At 46.0% G+C, this 18,763-nt stretch overlaps 1 protein-coding gene across 1 annotated transcript; it reads right to left on the bottom strand.

Moving 5' to 3' along the window:
- Positions 1-6,637: 6,637 nt before the first annotated feature.
- Positions 6,638-17,230, bottom strand: TRIM15 (tripartite motif containing 15). The gene is made up of 7 exons (XM_004019003.6): positions 16,690-17,230; positions 14,445-14,540; positions 11,227-11,457; positions 10,458-10,480; positions 9,090-9,205; positions 8,679-8,711; positions 6,638-7,658 (listed from the first exon to the last, which is right to left on the bottom strand). Exons 1-7 carry the CDS (start codon positions 17,056-17,058, stop codon positions 7,141-7,143), a joined length of 1,386 nt encoding a protein of 461 aa, XP_004019052.3. The 5' UTR covers positions 17,059-17,230; the 3' UTR covers positions 6,638-7,140.
- Between the last annotated feature and the right edge of the window lie 1,533 nt (positions 17,231-18,763).

Genomic DNA, 18,763 nt, shown 5'->3' on the forward strand with positions numbered 1-18,763 from the left:
GCAATCATTCTGACTCAGAGTCCTTCCTGGTGGCGCACGCATCGCTCAGTCAAGATGGATGCTAGCGAGAGGGATTTTGGGAAGTGGACGGACACGCAGCGTCTCCTTTTGACCTTTCCGGAACTCTTCTGGTTGGTGGTGGCTTATTAATTCCGTATTCCTTACCAGGACCTCCTGCTGTAAAACAGCTCGTGCAAATGGTTGCTGGAGAGTCTGGCCAGGGTGGGTGGTTTTAGTCAGCGTGCTTCCCCTAACATTATCAAGGGTCATCCAGACACACTCTCCAGTGACCTGCAATCTGGCACAAAAATCAGCACTGAGCCAATCAAAAAAGCCTTTCTCTGGAATTTGGAGTTTGAATAGCTCAGGTAGGACCTGAAGAGTAAGAGTTGTGATCTTGTGGTGATGAAAAAGACCTTAAAAACATAAATAGCAAAGTGAAAATGTATGAAATGTATTACCAAAACTCAAGATTTTAACCAAATGAATACCACCATTATCAGAGCTAATGAGTCAGTTTCAAGTCTAAAATGAGCAGGAGATGAATGTCTCAAATATGCAAGGAATTCCTGGAAATCAACAGAAGAAAGATGGAAAACTGAAAAATGAGTAGAAGACCTGAGAGAAAATTCCAGAAGAGATAGGCACCCTCGCATGCAGTCAGAAAATGAGAAAAAAAAAAAACAATAGTGAGAGATCACTTTACAGTCAGGAGATTTTCAGAAATTAGCACGTTTGATAGCACATGTTTTTAGGGTGAGGATGGGGGAGCAAGAATCTCAGAGCTCCTCCGGTGGAAGTGTAAACGGTTATGTTACCAAATCGAAGCTTGGTCTGCTTGCTGCAAGACAGGCCAGTAATCGGGAGATGATGTGTTGAGGCAAGGAATATCAACTTTATTGGAAAGCTGGGTGTCCCAGAAGGTTAACGTCCTAGAGTACCATCTTATCAGGGTCTGGACACCAGTCTGTTTTATAGAACAGAGCTGGAAGAGGTGAGGAAATATAAAGGCCATTAAGTCTTACAAAATATCTCCTGGCCAGACCAGCATAAAGGAGGGAATGTGTTGATTTCTTCTTTTCTGCAACCATTCACAGTTGGGCGGGTCTGAATGTCTCCCTGAGAGCTGAACAAAGGCACTTTAGCTTAACATTCAGGCAGAAGGGCTGGGTTTCCCAAAACAGGGCATTATGTATGTTTACAGCTATAGACAGCATTCTTTTAGTGGTTATAATAACAAAAGCAATGGAGAACAAAGGTTAAAGTGAAAAGGAGCAGATCCAACATGGAGTCAGATTTTGTTCTTTCCTGTAACAGATCTAGGGAGCAGTTTGGTGGTGCTTAAGAAATTAAGTGTGCAAATAGCAGCCATCCTCTCCTGGGCTATATCTGAGGCCTCTTACACAGGGAGGAGTATTAGGCTGTTCATCCCAGTATTGCTCCCCCACCCTCCTCCACACTGTGGCATGTAGGATCTTGGTTCCCTGACCAATCATCTATGGAAGCACGGAGGCTAAACCTCTGGACAAGCAGGGAAGTTCATCACACGTTGCTTATTGTCAAAAGCAGATGGAGGTAACCCAGAAACCCTTTGCCAAAACAGAATATGATAAAATATGGTACTGTGTATTATAGAATACTATTCTGCAATTAGAACCTATAAACTAGATGTATAAACAACAACATGATTAAACTTTAAAAATAATAGTACTGGGTTTAAAAAATAAGAAACAGATCTAGTACAGTACTATTAATATATTCAAAGATTCTTCTGTATCCAAAGATACATGGAAAACATTAGAGAGTAACTGCCTGCGGGGGTGAAGACAATGTGAGAATGGAGATACATAAGAAAATATAAATAAAACAAGAAGACCTTGCATGGGATGATTATGTTCCTAGAATGAAGGAATATGATTGCATTAACTCTGCACTGAAAGCCAGAAAAAAGGAAAGGACTGAAATGAGCAGGAAAATAAAGGACACGAGTAAGGACAGCAAGCCCCACTGGTAGGCTCAAAAATGGGCCCCACATGGAGACCAAGGCAAGAATCAGAGACAACGCATTGCCATGGCTCCTGTTCCCATCACAGCCAGCCCAGCGTATCACCATTCTTGGGCTTCAGGTTCCCTATAATCACCGCTCTAGTTCACTAAGGCACCTTGAGTGTACGTAATCCAGCAGCCTGGCAACCCTTTTGTGGGATATCTTTGTCTCTCTCTCTCTTTTTTTTTTTCTTTAGCCCAATCTCTCAATTATCCCGTGCCACCCTCTGCCCCCTTGGTATCCATACATTTGTTCTCTAGGTCTGTGTCTCTATTTCTGCTTTGCAGATTAGGTCATCTCTACCCCTTTTCTAGATTCCACATGTAAGTGTAAATATACGGTATTTGTTTTTCTGATCTACTTCACTCTGTATGACAGTCTCTAGGTCCATTCATGTTTCTGCAAATTATACAATTTCATTCCTTTTTATGGTCGAGTAATATTCCATTGAATATATGTACCACATCTTCAGAATGACCATCATCAAAAAAAATCTACAGACAATGAATTCTGGAGAAGGGGTGGAGAAAGGGAACGCTTGTACACTGTTGGTGGGAATGTAAATTGATACAGCCATTATGGAGAAGAGTATGGAGTTTCCTTCAAGAACTAAAAATAGAACTACCATATGATCCAGCAATCCTACTCCTGGGCATATACGCAGGAAAGAAAATCACAGTTCAAAAAGATACATGCACCCCAATGTTCATTGCAGCACTATTTACAATAGCTGGGACATGGAGGCAACCTAAACATCCATCAACAGAGGAATGGGTAAGGAAGTTGTGAGATCTCTTTTTGCCTCCTGCCCAGTAGGGGACGGGCTTCCCAGGTGCTAGTGGTAAAGAATCCACCTGCCAACGCAGGAGATGTGAGATGCAGGTTCAATCCCTGGGTTAGGAACGTGCCCTGGAGTAGGAAATGGCAACCTGCTCCAATAATTTTGCCTGGAAAATTCCATGGACAGAGAAGCCTGGTGGGATACAGTCCACGGACTCGCAATGAGTCGAACATGACAGAGCGACTGAGCACACTCTCAGCAGTGGACAGACCTCAACACTCTCTTGTTCCCAGAAAACTGCAGTGCTAACAGAAATATCGAGATCAATGGAGATTGTGCCAAAGATCCCATAGAGGAGATAAAGGATGGCTTTACAGCACAAACACTGCATCACAGATATTCTCCAACTTTCCAGTGGGGCCACCAAATGGATTATTTTCCTCTGCCTTTTTTCCAGACAGCTCCGAGTCCTCATCCTTGGGTCTTATGTACACCTAAGCCTTTGCTTCAGGCTTCTGAATCTTTTCTTCAGGGCAATTTTATTTTGGCAGAGAGCCTCCACATGTGCATATCCACAGCCCTCTGTCTGCCCAGTTCAGTTCAGTTCAGTTGCTCAGTCGTGTCTGACTCTGCAACCCCATGAATTGCAGCATGCCAGGCCTCCCTGTCCATCACCAACTCCTGGAGTCTACTCAAACTTATGTCTATCGAGTCAGTGATGCCATCCAGCCATCTCATCCTCTGTCGTTCCCTTCTCTTCCTGCCCCCAACCCCTCCCAGCATCAGGGTCTTTTCCAATGAGTCAACTCTTCGCATGAGGTGGCCAAAGTACTGGAGTTTCAGCTTTAGCATCATTCCTTCCAAAGAAATCCCAGGGCTGATCTCCTTCAGAATGGACTGGTTGGATCTCCTTGCAGTCCAAGGGACTCTCAAGAGTCTTCTCCAACATCACAGTTCAAAAGCATCAATTCTTCGGCACTCAGCCTTCTTCACAGTTCAACTCTCACATTCATACATGACTACTGGAAAACCATAGCCTTGACGAGACGGACCTTTGTTGGCAAAGTAATGTCTCTGCTTTTGAATATACTATCTAGGTTGGTCATAACTTTCCTTCCAAGGAATAAGTGTCTTTTAATTTCATGGTTGCAATCACCATCTGCAGTGATTTTGGAGCCCCCCAAAATAAAGTCTGACACTGTTTTCACCTTTTCCCCATCTATTTCCCATGAAGTGATGGGACCAGATGCCATGATCTTAGTTTTCTGAATGTTGAGCTTTAAGCCAACTTTTTCACTCTCCTCTTTCACTTTCGTCAGGAGGCTTTTCAGTTCCTCTTCACTTTCTGCCATAAGGGTGGTGTCATCTGCATATCTGAGATTATTGGTATTTCTCCCGGCAATCTTGATTCCAGCTTGTGCTTCTTCCAGCCCAGCATTTCTCATGATGTACTCTGCATAGAAGTTAAATAAGCAGGGTGACAATATACAACCTTGACGTACTCCTTTTCCTATTTGGAACCAGTCTGTTGTTCCATGTCCAGTTCTAACTGTTGCTTCCTGACCTGCATACAGGTTTCTCAAGAGGCAGGTCAGGTGGTCTGGTATTCCCATCTCTTTCAGAATTTTCCACAGTTTATTGTGATCCACACAGTTAAAGGCTTTGGCATAGTCAATAAAATAGAAATAGATGTTTTTCTGGAACTCTCTTGCTTTTTCCATGATCCAGTGGATGTTGGCAATTTGATCTCTGGTCCGTTGCCTTTTCTAAAACCAGCTTGAACATCTGGAAGTTCTGGTCCACCCTAAAATGGGAAGTACTAGAGGTTTGGAAATACAGTGTAAGTCACTCATTTGTTTCTTTTCTATTTCATACTCAACCAAAAATAGTCTTGTCCGTCTAAAACAGTAGTTCAAGACGGAGGAAGAGAAGCAAAGCCCCATCGACCTGTCTGGAAAGTCTGAGCTTCTTCGTCAGGTCACCAGCCTGAGGCACTGAGGACCAGGAACTGAGGATTCCACTTCCCACAGGTTACAAAGACCAGCTGAGAAGTCCGTCACACAGTTCCTTTAACTTGTGCCAGTTTTCTCAGCCATGGGGTGAGAAAAACAAAGTAAGTCCTCTGTACTTCACAGGTTTGTCAAAATGTTCAAAGGAAGATATGTATTTTTGAAAAATAGCTTTTGATTTGGGTAATATTTGACAAATGTTACAATGAGGCATGTGTTGCATATCATTTTTCTTTGAGAGGGGCATTGCAAAGAGTATTTATGGAATAATCTCATAAGTTCATTAAAAAAAAGTTAAATACACTTGTCTACAAAACTGGTAGTATACACAAAATGTTTAACCAGAATTTTATGAGATGTGATAAGAGAAAGTGAGGAGAGTGGGACTTTTCACTCTCTGAAAATGTTTAAATCTTTGAAAAACCAGGAGTATATATTGATACTGCTTTTATAATAAACATTAGGTAATACGACTGAGGCAGAAATTGCTAGACAGTATAAGACTTTGAGACTTCAATTCATTTTTATTAAATTTAAATTTTCTCTTCTTAAGTAAGCCTCTCACTCAATTTCCAGGCATTCAGAGGAATGCTTCCCTGGTCTGGACGGTCATAAAACATTCAGACCCAGGACAAGACAATCATTAGCTGCTGTCCAGTTTATCAAGGAGAAAAACTCCAGGTAGACGATTACCTACAATTAGCTCCCAATCAGACATCTAGCCCCTAACTAATGATCTGGGGTCTTGGGAAAGGGTCAAGGGATGGTGTCGCAATGTCTGGAGAAACTGAGAAACTGGGGGTTCCAAGAAAACCATAAATTGACAAACTGGACACTGAGACATTTAAACTAGTTGGTCAAAAATGGCATGTATTAAAGTCATGAGCCAACCAAAAAGGTACAGGTCAATACTAGTAGAGATACAAAACTACTGTAATCCCTGCCTTTTGGGGGCTCTTCACCCCCTCTCAGTGTCTATACTGAGGGCTCTGTATCTCTATCTTCTAGAATAAACTTTGCCTGCGTGAGTGTTGGCGAGTTAGCAGAATTCATTCCTCGGCTCCGTGAACAGAACTCAGCTTTCACGTTTCACTACTGCTAGTACTAGGCTGGACTATCAAACAATTTGATTTTTTTCTGGGTTAGACACAGAGTGGCTCTGCCTGTGACGACAAAAGAGCCTCAGATTCGCTTCTTTTGTATCAAGGACTTATATTAATGTACTGAAACTGGCGGTAATTATTTACATTGCAATGATTCATATTACAGTTTTGTAATGCAGTTCACATAGGGTACAAGCACTTGGAGTATCTTGAAAACATCTGACCCCATAGTTCAGGAACAGGGCTCATAGGATACAAAAGGTAATCTTGTACAAAGATTTCTACTAGAGAGACCCTGATAGGGGAAGAAGGTAGATTTTTTTCCAGGGTTGGGGTGGGAGGATGGGAATATAAGTGTTAAACTTGAAAGGAAAGAGAGCTAGAATCAGAAAGTATAGTGGAGGTAGTGATGGTGGTAGTGTGTGGATCATCGTCATTTTTACAGAGATTCATACTTTGCGAACTTACTTGAATGTGTAGTCAGATTCTCAGTCCAATAACAACAGTAACAATAATAAATGTTTAAGAAGTGAGTTGGAACTGAACACAAGCCACCTCTTATCGAACAGTGGGGTCTGGCTAGCCTACCCTCAGGCAAGTCCTGAGTAAAAGGGGCAGGATATGTATTGGTCACAGAGATTCCACTGGCCTTTCTGTCCACCCCATCAGCATTGATTAGACACACCGGACGCAGGAGTCTGGGTGGGTTGCACACTTTATTAGGACATACTCTACAAGAGAAAGGACCAGAAATAAAAGGGACCTGGTCCACTTGGGGCTGGCTGAAGAGACTCTAAGATCAGAGAGGCAGAAGCATCTCCATGTGTATGTCCAAATAAAAACAGTCAACTGGATACCTTAGTGCAAGTTCCACACAGTTTTGGCTTTTCCCATGACGGTTATTTTGAAACTTAAAAAAATTTTATCTTAGTTTTTTTTTCACCCCCCAAAACCCACTGACTACACCACTTGGTTGCCCTGGTAGCAACCTGCCTATCACTGGTTCTCCCCTCGGGGGTGCACAGAAGGCAGGAGCGTCAGCGGGGTGACCAGGGACTTCTGGGAGTTGAAAGACATACGATAAATAAAATGAAAAAAAATTACAAAACTATAGGGACTTGGAGATCCCGTGTCCTAACGAACCGTCTAGGGGTCGGCGCTGGATCCCCGGGCGCCGCACTGCCCACTGGACGGCCTGCTTCAGCCTTTCAAGGTAAGGCAGGAACCCTTTTTCCAGACAGCGAAGAAGGGAAAGACTTTGCCGGAGAAGGAGGCGGTGAAGGTGAAGATGGGCGCCTGGGTGTCGGCGTCCAGCAGGGCCACGCGCCCCGCCTCGTAGTCCAGGGCGACGCCCACGTGGCGCGGGATGTCGCTCAGCGGCAGGTCGGTCCCCGGCGAGGTGCTGGCCCAGCACTGCTGGTGGGAGAGGACCACCGCCCAGACGCCCTCCTCGGCGCTCAGGCCCGGCTCCCCCTTCCTTCTCACCTCCTCCCCGACCACCCCCACCGTGCATCCGCCGCCGTCCCCCAGCTGCACCTCCACCTGCCAGCGATGGCGCCCCGAGGAGAAGCCGGGGGACCCCAGCACCACCGGGAGACCCTCGAAGCGCAGGGGGCTGTCGGGCAGGTTCTGCTTCTGCCGGGTGTACCTCACAGACTTCCTGTCCTCGGAGAGGACCAGGCTCCGGCTGGCGGTCTGAGGGTCCAGAGTGACGACCTCTATTAGGAGAAAGGCTGCACATCAGAACTGGCGGCACCAAAAGTACCCCTAGAGCTAGCGCTGTGACTGGGAGGCAGAAAGAGCATCCGCCTTGGGCAGCCTGTCATTGTCCCGCTTCTCAGAACCTCAGTTTTGTTCCAGGAGGCAGAGGATGACATCTATACCAGACCAGCAAGGGGTGCTGCAAGGCTTTGCTTCTCAAAGTGGGGTCCATGAATCAGGACCATCACTTGCCTGGGAGCTTGTTAGAAATGCAGAATCTTGGGCCCTAACCCAGACCTACTGCATCAGAATCTGCATTTTAGTAAGACCCCCCAGTTGAGTTTTCTGCAAGTTAAATTTGAGAAGCAGAATAAGGTGATGCTTTTGGAAATAGTTTCTAAATTAAACACCAATTTAAAAGTCGTGTCTGACTCTTCATGACCCCGTGGATTGTAGCCCACCAGGCTCCTCTGTCCATGGAATTCTCCAGGCAAGAATACTGGAGTGGGTTGCCATTCCTTTCTCCAGGGGATCTTCCCATCCGAGGGATGGAACCCGGGTCTCCTGAATTGCAGGAGAATTCTTTGCCATCTGAATCACCAGGGAAGCTTAAAAGTAAATGCTATTTAAAGAACTGTTATAATATTTGTCCAGGTCAATAAAGTCTAGTACAAGTTTTAGAAAAAAGACCAAGCATTTGATAAGTATTTTAAATAAATAATATGTATGTGTCATCTAACATTAACTGAGTACTTACTATGTGCCAGATATTATACTAAGTTTTTTCATACATGAATTCACTTACCCTCAACTACTTATGGGATGGGTACTATTATATTTTCTATTTTACAGATAAAACTGTGGGACAAAGAGGCTTAATGACTTGCCAGTGTCTCATAACTAGCAAAAGCTAGAACAGAGAAGCCAAACAACTAGGCTCTAGAGTTTAATTGCTCTGTCCTTCTGTCTTGGAGTGAATGGATGAATGCACGAAGGGATAAATAAAACAATGGCTCCCAAAGCCCCCAAGTGTTTACCTGATTCTGTTTCCAGATGATGCACCAGATTTTCTGAGGGAAGCAAAAATAGAAAGATCTGTGACTTATTCTTATAAGCCTTATTATTATCAGATTTATAGGACTTATTAGCTCTTATTTCAAATAAATAAGGGCAGTGTGTCCTGGGAACAATGTGAGGACAGGGACAGAAGAAAGGGGGCTTCTGCTGTGAGAGAGATGATGTCCTCACCTTCCTGACTCTGCTGTGCCCATCCTTGGGGAGAGGAGATGCTCCAAGGAGTGGTCTTTCTGGGCAGAGTAGGATCACTAAGGGAAGGCTTAAGGGATGGGAGATGTCTTGAGCCAGGTTGGGAAGGTGAAGATGGAGCTTCATGGAAGGCAGATGGGAAACTGATGGGAATGGGGAAGTTGCTGTCCCCTTTCACTTACCAGAGAACACCCTCATCATCTCTGGGAGGGTGAGTATTTTCCTGTGGAGATCGCGGATCTTTTTGACAAGGTCAGGAGAAATGGCTTCTGGACTCACAAAAGTCTTCATCTCACACCTGCAGACAAGTTGGTAACCAGTTAGGTTCTAATTCCAAAAATAAGGTTTGTGTCATCCAGACCCAATGAGGCTATAATCAGCCTCAAGAATCTTGGCATCTGTGGTGAATTAGATTGAGTGACATCTCTTATCTTTGCTGGAAATGTGGAGTTATTAAAGCAAGAAGGGTTTCAGCTAGACCTAAGAGGAACTAATGGTAACCACTCCTCAGGAATTAGATACAGGTGCTTTAAGAGAATGTACCCCTGGGGACCAAAAGGGATAAGATCACCACCCCTATTAATCTCTAGAGGGCGGTACAGTGCCATTTGAAAAACAGCCTTAACCGATCTAATTTGCGTGATGTTTGGTACAAAGGGAAAGGGGTTGAAGAGGGATGAAAAAAGGAGTTGAAAGAAATCCTACAGGGCAGCAGCAGCGAGAAAGCCCTCAGTGCTGGTTCCAGCTCAGTCTTTGCTTGTCAATCTCTGTGTGACTGACAAGCACTTCTCCTCTAGGTCTTAGCTTCTTCATCAGACATGAAAACCTCAGAAAAACTCTTCTAGATCTAAATCTCCGACATTCTTTGGAAGTGTGTTTAGAGAACTTCCTGATTCGTGGGCACCTGAGTTCAGCCCCCCTACACACACATGGGCAACAATATATGAGAACTCTTCCCTAGTCACTGTGTCTAAGTTGAGTGGGAAAAATGATTGAAAGAATAGACTGGTCTTCCCAAGTTTCGTGCTTCTCATATTCTGTACTAAATATTTCCCCTTTGACTGACATTTTACATGGTGTTAAATACTGACTCAAACACTAATAATTTCAGGAATTAAATAAGATGTTCCTGGATCAGTTCAACATAATTATTATTTAATTTTTTAAATTATTACTATTTTGGCCTTGCCACATGGCTGGTGGGGTTTTAGTTTCCCTATCAGCCATTGAACCCAGGCCCTAGACAGTGAGAGCATGGAGTTCTATGCCAGGGAATTCCCCATGATTATTATTTATAACTTCACTTCTAAGAGGGAAGAAAATGTGTCCCCAATACCAGTTTAAAAAGGAGCCTTAGCATACAGACCTGAGTAAATTGGGGCTGTTTATGTGTGAGGGGATGACAGAGTGTGTCTATCGAAGTGCTTTTGCTTCTCTGTGTAACCACATGTGGGTGCAAGGTGTAGGACCCTGCACCTTCAGTCCCACAATGCGTGCCTCTCCCCCTTCAGTCTCACTGTCAAGTGCAGAGCAGGGATAGTGGGGCCTACCTGCTCTGGTTGACTCTGACATCCTACAAAAGAAAAAAAAATGCACTTAGTTTCCATACATCCTTCCCATCAGGGCTTCTGTACATCCTTTCTTCCTTTTCATATCAGCTCAAAACTGTCCCCTCCAGAGAGCTGATCTGTTTAATCACCTACTCATAGACTGTTCATTTACATCATGCCTCCTTACTCATGTGGGACTGTGTTGTCAGTTCATTAGCTGGTCCTCTGTCTCAGCCTCATCCTACGAGTGTGTTCTGCTTCCAACCATTAGGAGACGGTGGACAGCAGGGACCAGGCCTTGTGTTACCAGCCAGAAGATATGAGACAGAATAACGTAGTGATAATCACAACAGGCACTGTCCTTTCAGTGAGCCAGGGACTATGATAAGCATTTTGCATGAAATTTTTTTAATGGTCTTTGCAACAACCCCATGAGGGAGGTACTATTATCTCCCCATGTTTAGAGAGGTTATGAGATTTGCCAGAGTCACATAGCCGGCAGAGCTGACACTGAAGCCCAAGACCATCAGACTCCAGAGCCTTTGGCATGACCACCATATGTGACATGGGAAAGTCATCCAGCCCTTCTGGGACTTCATCTCTGTAACCTCCTTGGGCCAAAGGAACCCAATAACCATCAGTCCCTCTCATTACACATCATCTCCGCTTCCCTTTCCTGTCTCTCTCCAGCATCTTCCAGCCCCCAGCATGGTGTCCCCTTCCTGTGGGCTCCCTCTCCTATCCCATGAGCTGGTGGGGTGTCTCTCACTTGCAGAAGCTCACTTGCTGGCTGCTGACACTTCTCCTCCAGCTCCTTGACCTGGGCTCCCAGCCGGGCCACTTCCTCAGAGAGTTTGGAGAGATACTCATCCCTCTCCTTCCATATCTGCTGCTCCAGCTCCGTCAGCCTGGCCAGCAGGAGGTGCTGCTGTTTCCCCAGCTCCTGCTGCAGCCTCTCAAAAGCTGCTTCCACCTGCTGCTTCTTGCTTTCAATCTGAGTCTGCAAGGGGTAGAAAGACAGGTATGGTTAGCGAGAAACTCACAGAGCTGGGTTCCCAAAGCCTCATCTATATCCTTACTGTTGATTAAAAGGGACAGGGAGTAAGTAGTTTCAAGATTCATCCTCCCAAATAATATTATGGTATTAATACAAGTAGGTAGGTGTCAGGATAAACTTACCAAGGATGAGAGTCATGCTCTCATCTCACCTAGAGATTCTAATAATAATGTCCATCATGCTCTCAGAGCCAGGATTTTCAAACATACTTCCACATCTGCAGTACCATCCTAACCCTCCCATACCATCTCTAGAGTCAGGTGGAGATGATCTCTTAGAGAGCAACTGAAGCTAGAGGAGGCTGTGATTAGAGCACAACTTATGAGAAGAGAGGGCTTCCCTACTGGCTCAAGTGGTAAAGAATCCACCTGCAATGCAGGAGACCCAGGTTCGATCCTTGGGTCGGGAAGATCCCTTGGAGAAGGAAATGGCAACCCACTCCAGTATTCTTGCTGTGAAAATCCCACGGACAGAGAAGCCTGGTGGGCTACAGTTCATGGGGTCATGTCCATGACTGAACATGCACGCACTGTATGAGAGAAGAACCATGTGATGTTGGTCTTAGCCACCGAGGTCGCCATCTACAGGGCATGTTTTGATGGGAGTTCAGAAATGCTGGAGATCTTCCTGTCCCCAAACTCTCTCTCTTTGGTCAGAGATTCCATAGTGTGGATATCCTCCTGGAGAACTTTGTAGCACAAGAAAAGAGATGGAAGGGAGCCAGATACTGCCACACTATCAGCCCACTGTCCTCAGGGTCAGCCTTGTGATCAGTCCTAGCGTGCAGACACTGGTATACATTTTCTGGCCCCAAGGTTCCTATATGAAGGCAGTGCTTTCAGGTAGACAGACTGTAATGGGAAGAGCAATGGATTAAGGGTTAAGAGAACCAGGTTTTAGTTACTTCATCATGAACTTGGACTTTGCCATGTGGCCTTGGGAGTATCACTTTTCTGGACATGAAATTTCTGCTCTGAAAAATAATGGCTGGCAAGATGGATCTTGGATTAGAAGATGCCAGAACCACTTCCAGCTCTGATATTCTGGGATTCCTCAACCTTGACCCCAAATGCCCTTGTGCAGAGGCAGAGGCAGAGGCAAGCCAGGGAGGTGAATAAGAACAGTCTGCCCATTCTTCCCAGCCAGGCAACAGACACCAGACAACAAGCTGCCCCAGAGTCTGCTAAGAAAACCCCTAACAGGATTTCCAAGTGGGAGAAATGGGTAAACTTTTTGTTTAAATAAAGTGAGTTTTAAAAACAAATAAACACGTGTTAAATAACTTTATTCTAAAGTTTGACTAGTCAGATAGACTTATGAAAAGCATTTTTGAGCACTTATCAGAATATGGACATAATATTCAAATACTACAGAGTATTGTTTTAATATTGCAAGGTTTTAGGCCTAAAAATGTATCATTAACTTTATGAAATCCTACAGCAGAAATCCTATAGGTCATATTTTCTCAGCACTGGGAATGACAATAAAAATATCAGTTAATACATAACTAATAAGTACTATATAGCTGCAAGAAAATTGAATTTAGGATCATTTTAAATAGCTACTGGATTAAATAGCAAATCCAAACTGATATTGCTTTTGCAGAGTCAAAGGAGTGCTAAGAAGGAAGCAGTGAGACTAGAGATAAAAGACTAAAATCACCTAATTCTACCAAAACTACCTTAAAGTTACAGTAAACAATGTATACATTGGTCAAAACATCATGTTGCATAGCTTAAGCATATGCATTTTTATTTCTCAAGTATACCTTAATAAAAGCTGGGATGGAAGGAGAAAATGCACCCTTAAAAAAAAGAAAAGCAAAATAGTAATTCTGGCCATATACATGCCTTATTCATTAAAGTGGAGGATTACCACATCAGAAATTTGTGCAAACCAGAAAAACACTTTCAAATATTAAGAAAATAAATACAGGGTTTCCCTGGTGGTCCAGTGGTTGGAAGTCTGCCTGCCAATGCAGGGGACATGGGTTCAGTCCCTGGTCAGGGAGGATCCTACATGCCACAGTGCAACTAAGCCCATGCTCCACAACAGGGGAAGCCACTGCAAAGAGAAGTCCACACACTGAAGCTAGAGAGCAGCCCCCGACCACCGCATCTAGAGAAAACCTGCACACAGCAACGAAGACCCAGTGCAGCCAAAAATAAATATATAGAAAATAATCACACTCTACAAATAACGTTATTATATGATATATGGGGTGGGGTGTTCTAAATGAAGAAAACCAGGATTTCTTATGAGACTGTTCTGCCACAAATGTCTCTGTGAGATATTTTATTTGTGGATGCTAGGTGGTTATTTGATGATTCAGAACAAAATTATACTTATTCCTAAAAGCTATCTAATGCAGACAACCAAAAGTTCTCAAAGGTTACAAGAATCCTTAAAATGTCCGACGGAGATGATGGAAAACTTGGGGAACTTCTCAGGACCAGAAGTTATTAAGAGCAGGATCCAGAAGAGCGATCAGACTGAGAGGCCAGGGCTCCATCCAGATACTGACTGATCACATGGCCCTCCCTCCCGTGTGGACTGTCTCCCACCCTGCCCCCTCGGAATAAACAAAGAAAGGTGCTCACTGGAGCCACCCCAGATGTGGGACCCCCGAATGTGAGAACCACAGGAAAACTCACAAGAAAATAAGTTACCGAGATGAAGGGTTAAAAGAAATTAAATATCACATAACCTTCAGATACTAACAGTAAGGTTTAAAGACATGGGGAAAACAGGAAAAAACTTAATTTGAAGGAGGAAAAAAAAAAAAAGAACTGCAAAACTGTATTTGGAAAACAACCAAATAGAAATCTGCGTGAAAACTGAGATGAAAATAAACAGAGTTGAAAATGAACAAACAATGAGAAAAGAAAATCCCCAAAGGAGAAGACAGTCTATGGGGCTGTGGCCTTTACCAGGAGCACTTGGAGCTTCTGGGCTTCCCGGCTCTTCATGTTGTCGATCTCATCTCTCTCTGTGCTCAGAGCTTCCAGCCGACTCCTGAGACGGTCCTGCGGAGGGAAGAATAGGAAGAAAGAGGTGGCTTAGTTCATGATTCGACTCAATTGTCTACCATGTTCCCGGCACATCGTCATGTGCTGAAGAAGTCAAAGGTAAAAAAAGACCCAGTTCTTGTCTGTAAAAGACCACTATCAGGACTTTCCTGGTGGTCTAGTGGTTGGGACTTGTCACTCTCACTGCCTGGGCCCTGAGTTTGATCCCCGGTTGGGCAAGTAAGATCACACAAGCCATGCTGCTCAGCTCAAAAATGAAAAAAAAAAAAAAAAAAAAAAGACCACCATGTAGAGATGGAGTCTGTGAAAGGTGAATGAAACAGACACAAACGCAACAATCGAGGTGTGTACACAGTGAGGTGGGTGCACAGCAGAGGGGACAGTTCTGCCTGCAGGGACAAGGGAAGGGGGTAGAAAGCAGCTACCAGTTACAATGGGCCATGAAAGACACATTTCCAGTTGGGTAAGAGACAGGGAGGAAGGTATTTAATGCCTCTGAACTGTACACTTAAAATTTGGTAAAATGGCTTTAAAAAAAGAGAAGAGTGAAGCAGACTTAGAGAGTGAACTTACGGTTGCTGGCAGGGGGAAGGGTGGGGTGAAGGGATAGTTAGGGATTTGGGGATCAACACTGCTATATTTAAATATATATAGGAGGAGCCTGGTAGGCTGCAGTCCATGGGGTCGCTACGAGTCGGACACGACTGAGAGACTTCACTTTCACTTTTCACTTTCATGCATTGGAGAAGGAAATGGCAACCCACTCCAGTGTTCTTGCCTGGAGAATCCCAGGGATGGGGGAGCCTGGTGGGCTGCCGTCTATGGGGTCGCACAGAGTTGGACACGACTGAAGTGACTTAGCAGCAGCAGCAGCAGTATATATATATATATTTTTTTAATATATACAATATAAATATTTATATATATATATAGTACACACTGCTATATTGAAAATGGGTAACCAACAAGGACCTGCTGTAAAGCACATGGGACTCTGCTCAATGCTATGTGGAAGTCCGCATGGGAGGGGAGTTTGGGGAAGAATGGATACATGTATATGTATGGTTGAGTCCCTTCACTGTTCACCTAAAACTATCACAACATTGTTAGTTGGCTATAGCCCAATACAAAACCCAAAAAACCACCACTAAGGTGGGTGGGGGGGAGAGTGAGGGGAGTGGAAAGCTTTCCAAGAAGAAGAAACCACTGAGAAGTATTAGAAGCAGGAAAGAGTGTTAACCCAGCAAACAGCAGGTACATAACGGTCAGTCTGTCTGGACACATTGTGCCTGGAGAAGGTGGCTGACAGATAAAGGCAGGACCCTGAATGCAAGTGGCCTTGAATGCTAAAGGCACGAGCTTTCTTCAGACACAGAGTCAGGATCCACAGGGTGGTTGTGAGCAGGGGAGCGGCGTGACGGGCTTTGCGATTTGGGAGGCTCTGCCTCGAAGCAGACTGGAGGGTGACTGGAGAGGTGAGAGCGCACACAGGGCCCTTGATGGAGCCTCTGGGTGACAGACGGGGACAGCCTGGATTCCGTGGTGGTTGTGGGGATAGTGCCGAGGGAAAGAGGAGAGATGCTTCCAGGGAGGCCACTTCCAGACCTGGTGACTGGGTGACAAGAGGGACCTGAGGGGCAGATAGGAGTGGATAGCGTCCCCAGGACCAGAGGGGCTACTGTACTGCCACACCCTGCTTCTCGAAAAGAAGAGCAGCGCTTGTAGGATGACCTCCCCATCCTGCCTCCCCTCTGAGCCCCAGCCGTCGGGGCCTTGCTAGGTCCCATACCCAGTCTGGATCTGGGGAGACCAAGGCCACCCTGCCCGTGACCTGCAGGAGGACAGCTGCTCTCTCTCCTTCCCAGTGAAGCCGTGGCTACACTGCTCTGTGCTCCGTCACTGTGGGTTCCCCTCAGGGCTGGAGCTGAAGTTCTCCAAGACTGAACGGCCACACCTCCAAGTGGAAAGAACTACGTCCCACTCATCCAGGGGCTGCCCCAGGTCCCAGCAGCCTGGGGTTGGTCTCCTGATATGGACCATGGCCATATCCAGCCACGGCTCTTCCTGGAGCTCTCCGCTCCATCCCCTTCACCACTCGGGACACTGTCCTGCCCCAGATGGCCCGAGCTGACCCCACGCCTCTTACCCGGTAAGGCTGGATGGCCTCGTCCAGGAAGCCCACGACGTGGGCTTGGTGGGAGGGACCCTCCCGGCAGAACACGCAGAGGAACTCAGCGTCATTCTCGCAGAAGAAGTAGATCTTCTCGCCGTGCTCCTCGCAGTAAGTCTCCCCAAGAGGGCCCAAGGGCACGGGGACCAGGAGGGTCTCACTCGGCTCCTTCTCCTCACAGAGGGCACAGAGAAGGACCCTGCCGGAGGGCTGGGCCCCCATCTGGGAGGGCGGAGGAAGGCACAGCCGGCAGAAGGTGTGTCCGCAGGCAGCGGTCACTGCATCCTCCAGGGGCCCTTTGCACTTGGAACAGGCAGCCGCTTTGTGGGAGGGGGTCGTGGGCATCACGGTGTCTTCCCCAGCCTGTCCTCTCAGACCTCTGCTCAGTCCACATGAACCCTCTTTCCCTGAAACTGAATCACTTTACATGAGTCACAGAGGAAAGGAATGGGAGGCTGAGAGAGGGGAAGGCAGGAGTGTCCGGACAGAAAAGCCACCTGGCTCCACCTCTTGTGCTTCCCAGAGTCCCGGCCACCACTTATCAGCTGAGTGGGTTCAAACTCCAGGGCATCTCGAATTACCCAGCATTTCCCCAACAGCAGCCTGGCAGCCCAGTCTCCCCTCGTCCTAGTCCTTCCCGCCCCTGGGGTGGGGAACAGAGCACACCATGAGGTCACAGGGAGATGGGGTTTCCTGGAATCCTTCCCTTGACCGCTGTGGGGTGGGGAGAGTTGGGGAGGAGACCTTGCTTCCTGTCCGGCTGAGCAGGTGGTAGCCATAAACTGGCTCTGAGGTGTGCACACAGCGGCAAAGTCCAGCTGGAGTGGGAGTGCTCACTTCCGGGAGATTGTTCCGGGGGCTCTGCTCAGTGCTGCAGGTGTCATGATCACTCACCAGGTCCCCTCCTCTGCCCTCCTTTCCTTGTCTCACCTCCTTGACTCTGCCTGGTCTTTCCTGAACTCTGCCCCCACCACCTCCCAGAGTCAGCATCCCCACTGGAGGTAACAATGTACTTCCATTTAAGCTTTTAACTGCAGCAAGGAGAAGGTAAGAAAGCATAATACAAGTGATCTGTGTTGGTACAATTTATAAAACTCAATTAATAAAAAAAAAGATAAACAGGTTCAACCACATTTATCTAAGGCTTAGTATTTTCGTATTATTACATCCAATCTGATAACAGCCCTTGAGGGCAGGTGATGATTATAGGAAACGTAAAGTGAAAGGTAAAGCGACTTTTCCTGAGTCACAGAGCTAGAAAGCGGCAAGGCTGCAGTCAGCTCAAGTCTCCTGGCTTCTAGCCACGTGCCCTTCCTGAACTCCCAGCCAGGACAAGGGGATCAGACAGTCATGGGTCTTCATCCACTCACATGCATCTGTGTATAAAACCAAGGAAAACACCTCCCATAACCCCACTGGAGATCAGCCCTCCACCCTGTCTCACTCCCTTTCCACTCCAGCTACTTTGTGTATCAACTTCCCTTCCCCCCACCTCCAGCCCCTGCCCCCAAAGTGCAGTCCCTGGAGCTGTGCTGTCCAGCACAAGAGCCTCCAAATGCCCAAGGCTGCTGGGCATTGAATGTGGCCGGTCCCAAATGAAGTGTGCCGTATGTGTAAAATACGCCCTGATTTCAGACTTTGTTGTTGTTTACTTGCTCAGTCATGTCCAACTCTTTGCAGCCCCACGGACTGTAGGCCACCAGGCTCCTCTGTCCATGGAATTCTCCAGGCAAGAACACTAGAGTGGGTCGCCATGCCCGTCTCCAGGGTATCTTCACGACCCACGGATGGAACCCATGCCTTGGCAGGTGGATTCTTCACCACTGAGCCACCCTCGAAGCCCCTTCAAAGACTTTAGCGCCAAATAAGAAGAATGTAAAATGTCTCATGACTAATTTTTTCTACCAATTACACACATTGGTAATGTTTGGGGCTAAATATTAGTTTCCTGTCACCCTGCTTGTTTAATCCATATGCTGAGCACATCATGAGAACCGCTAGGCTGGATGAGTTACAAGCCGGAATCAAGACAGGCAGGAGAAACATCAAC

This window comes from Ovis aries, chromosome 20, assembly GCF_016772045.2.
Source record: "Ovis aries strain OAR_USU_Benz2616 breed Rambouillet chromosome 20, ARS-UI_Ramb_v3.0, whole genome shotgun sequence".
NCBI classification, from domain to species: Eukaryota; Metazoa; Chordata; class Mammalia; order Artiodactyla; family Bovidae; genus Ovis; species Ovis aries.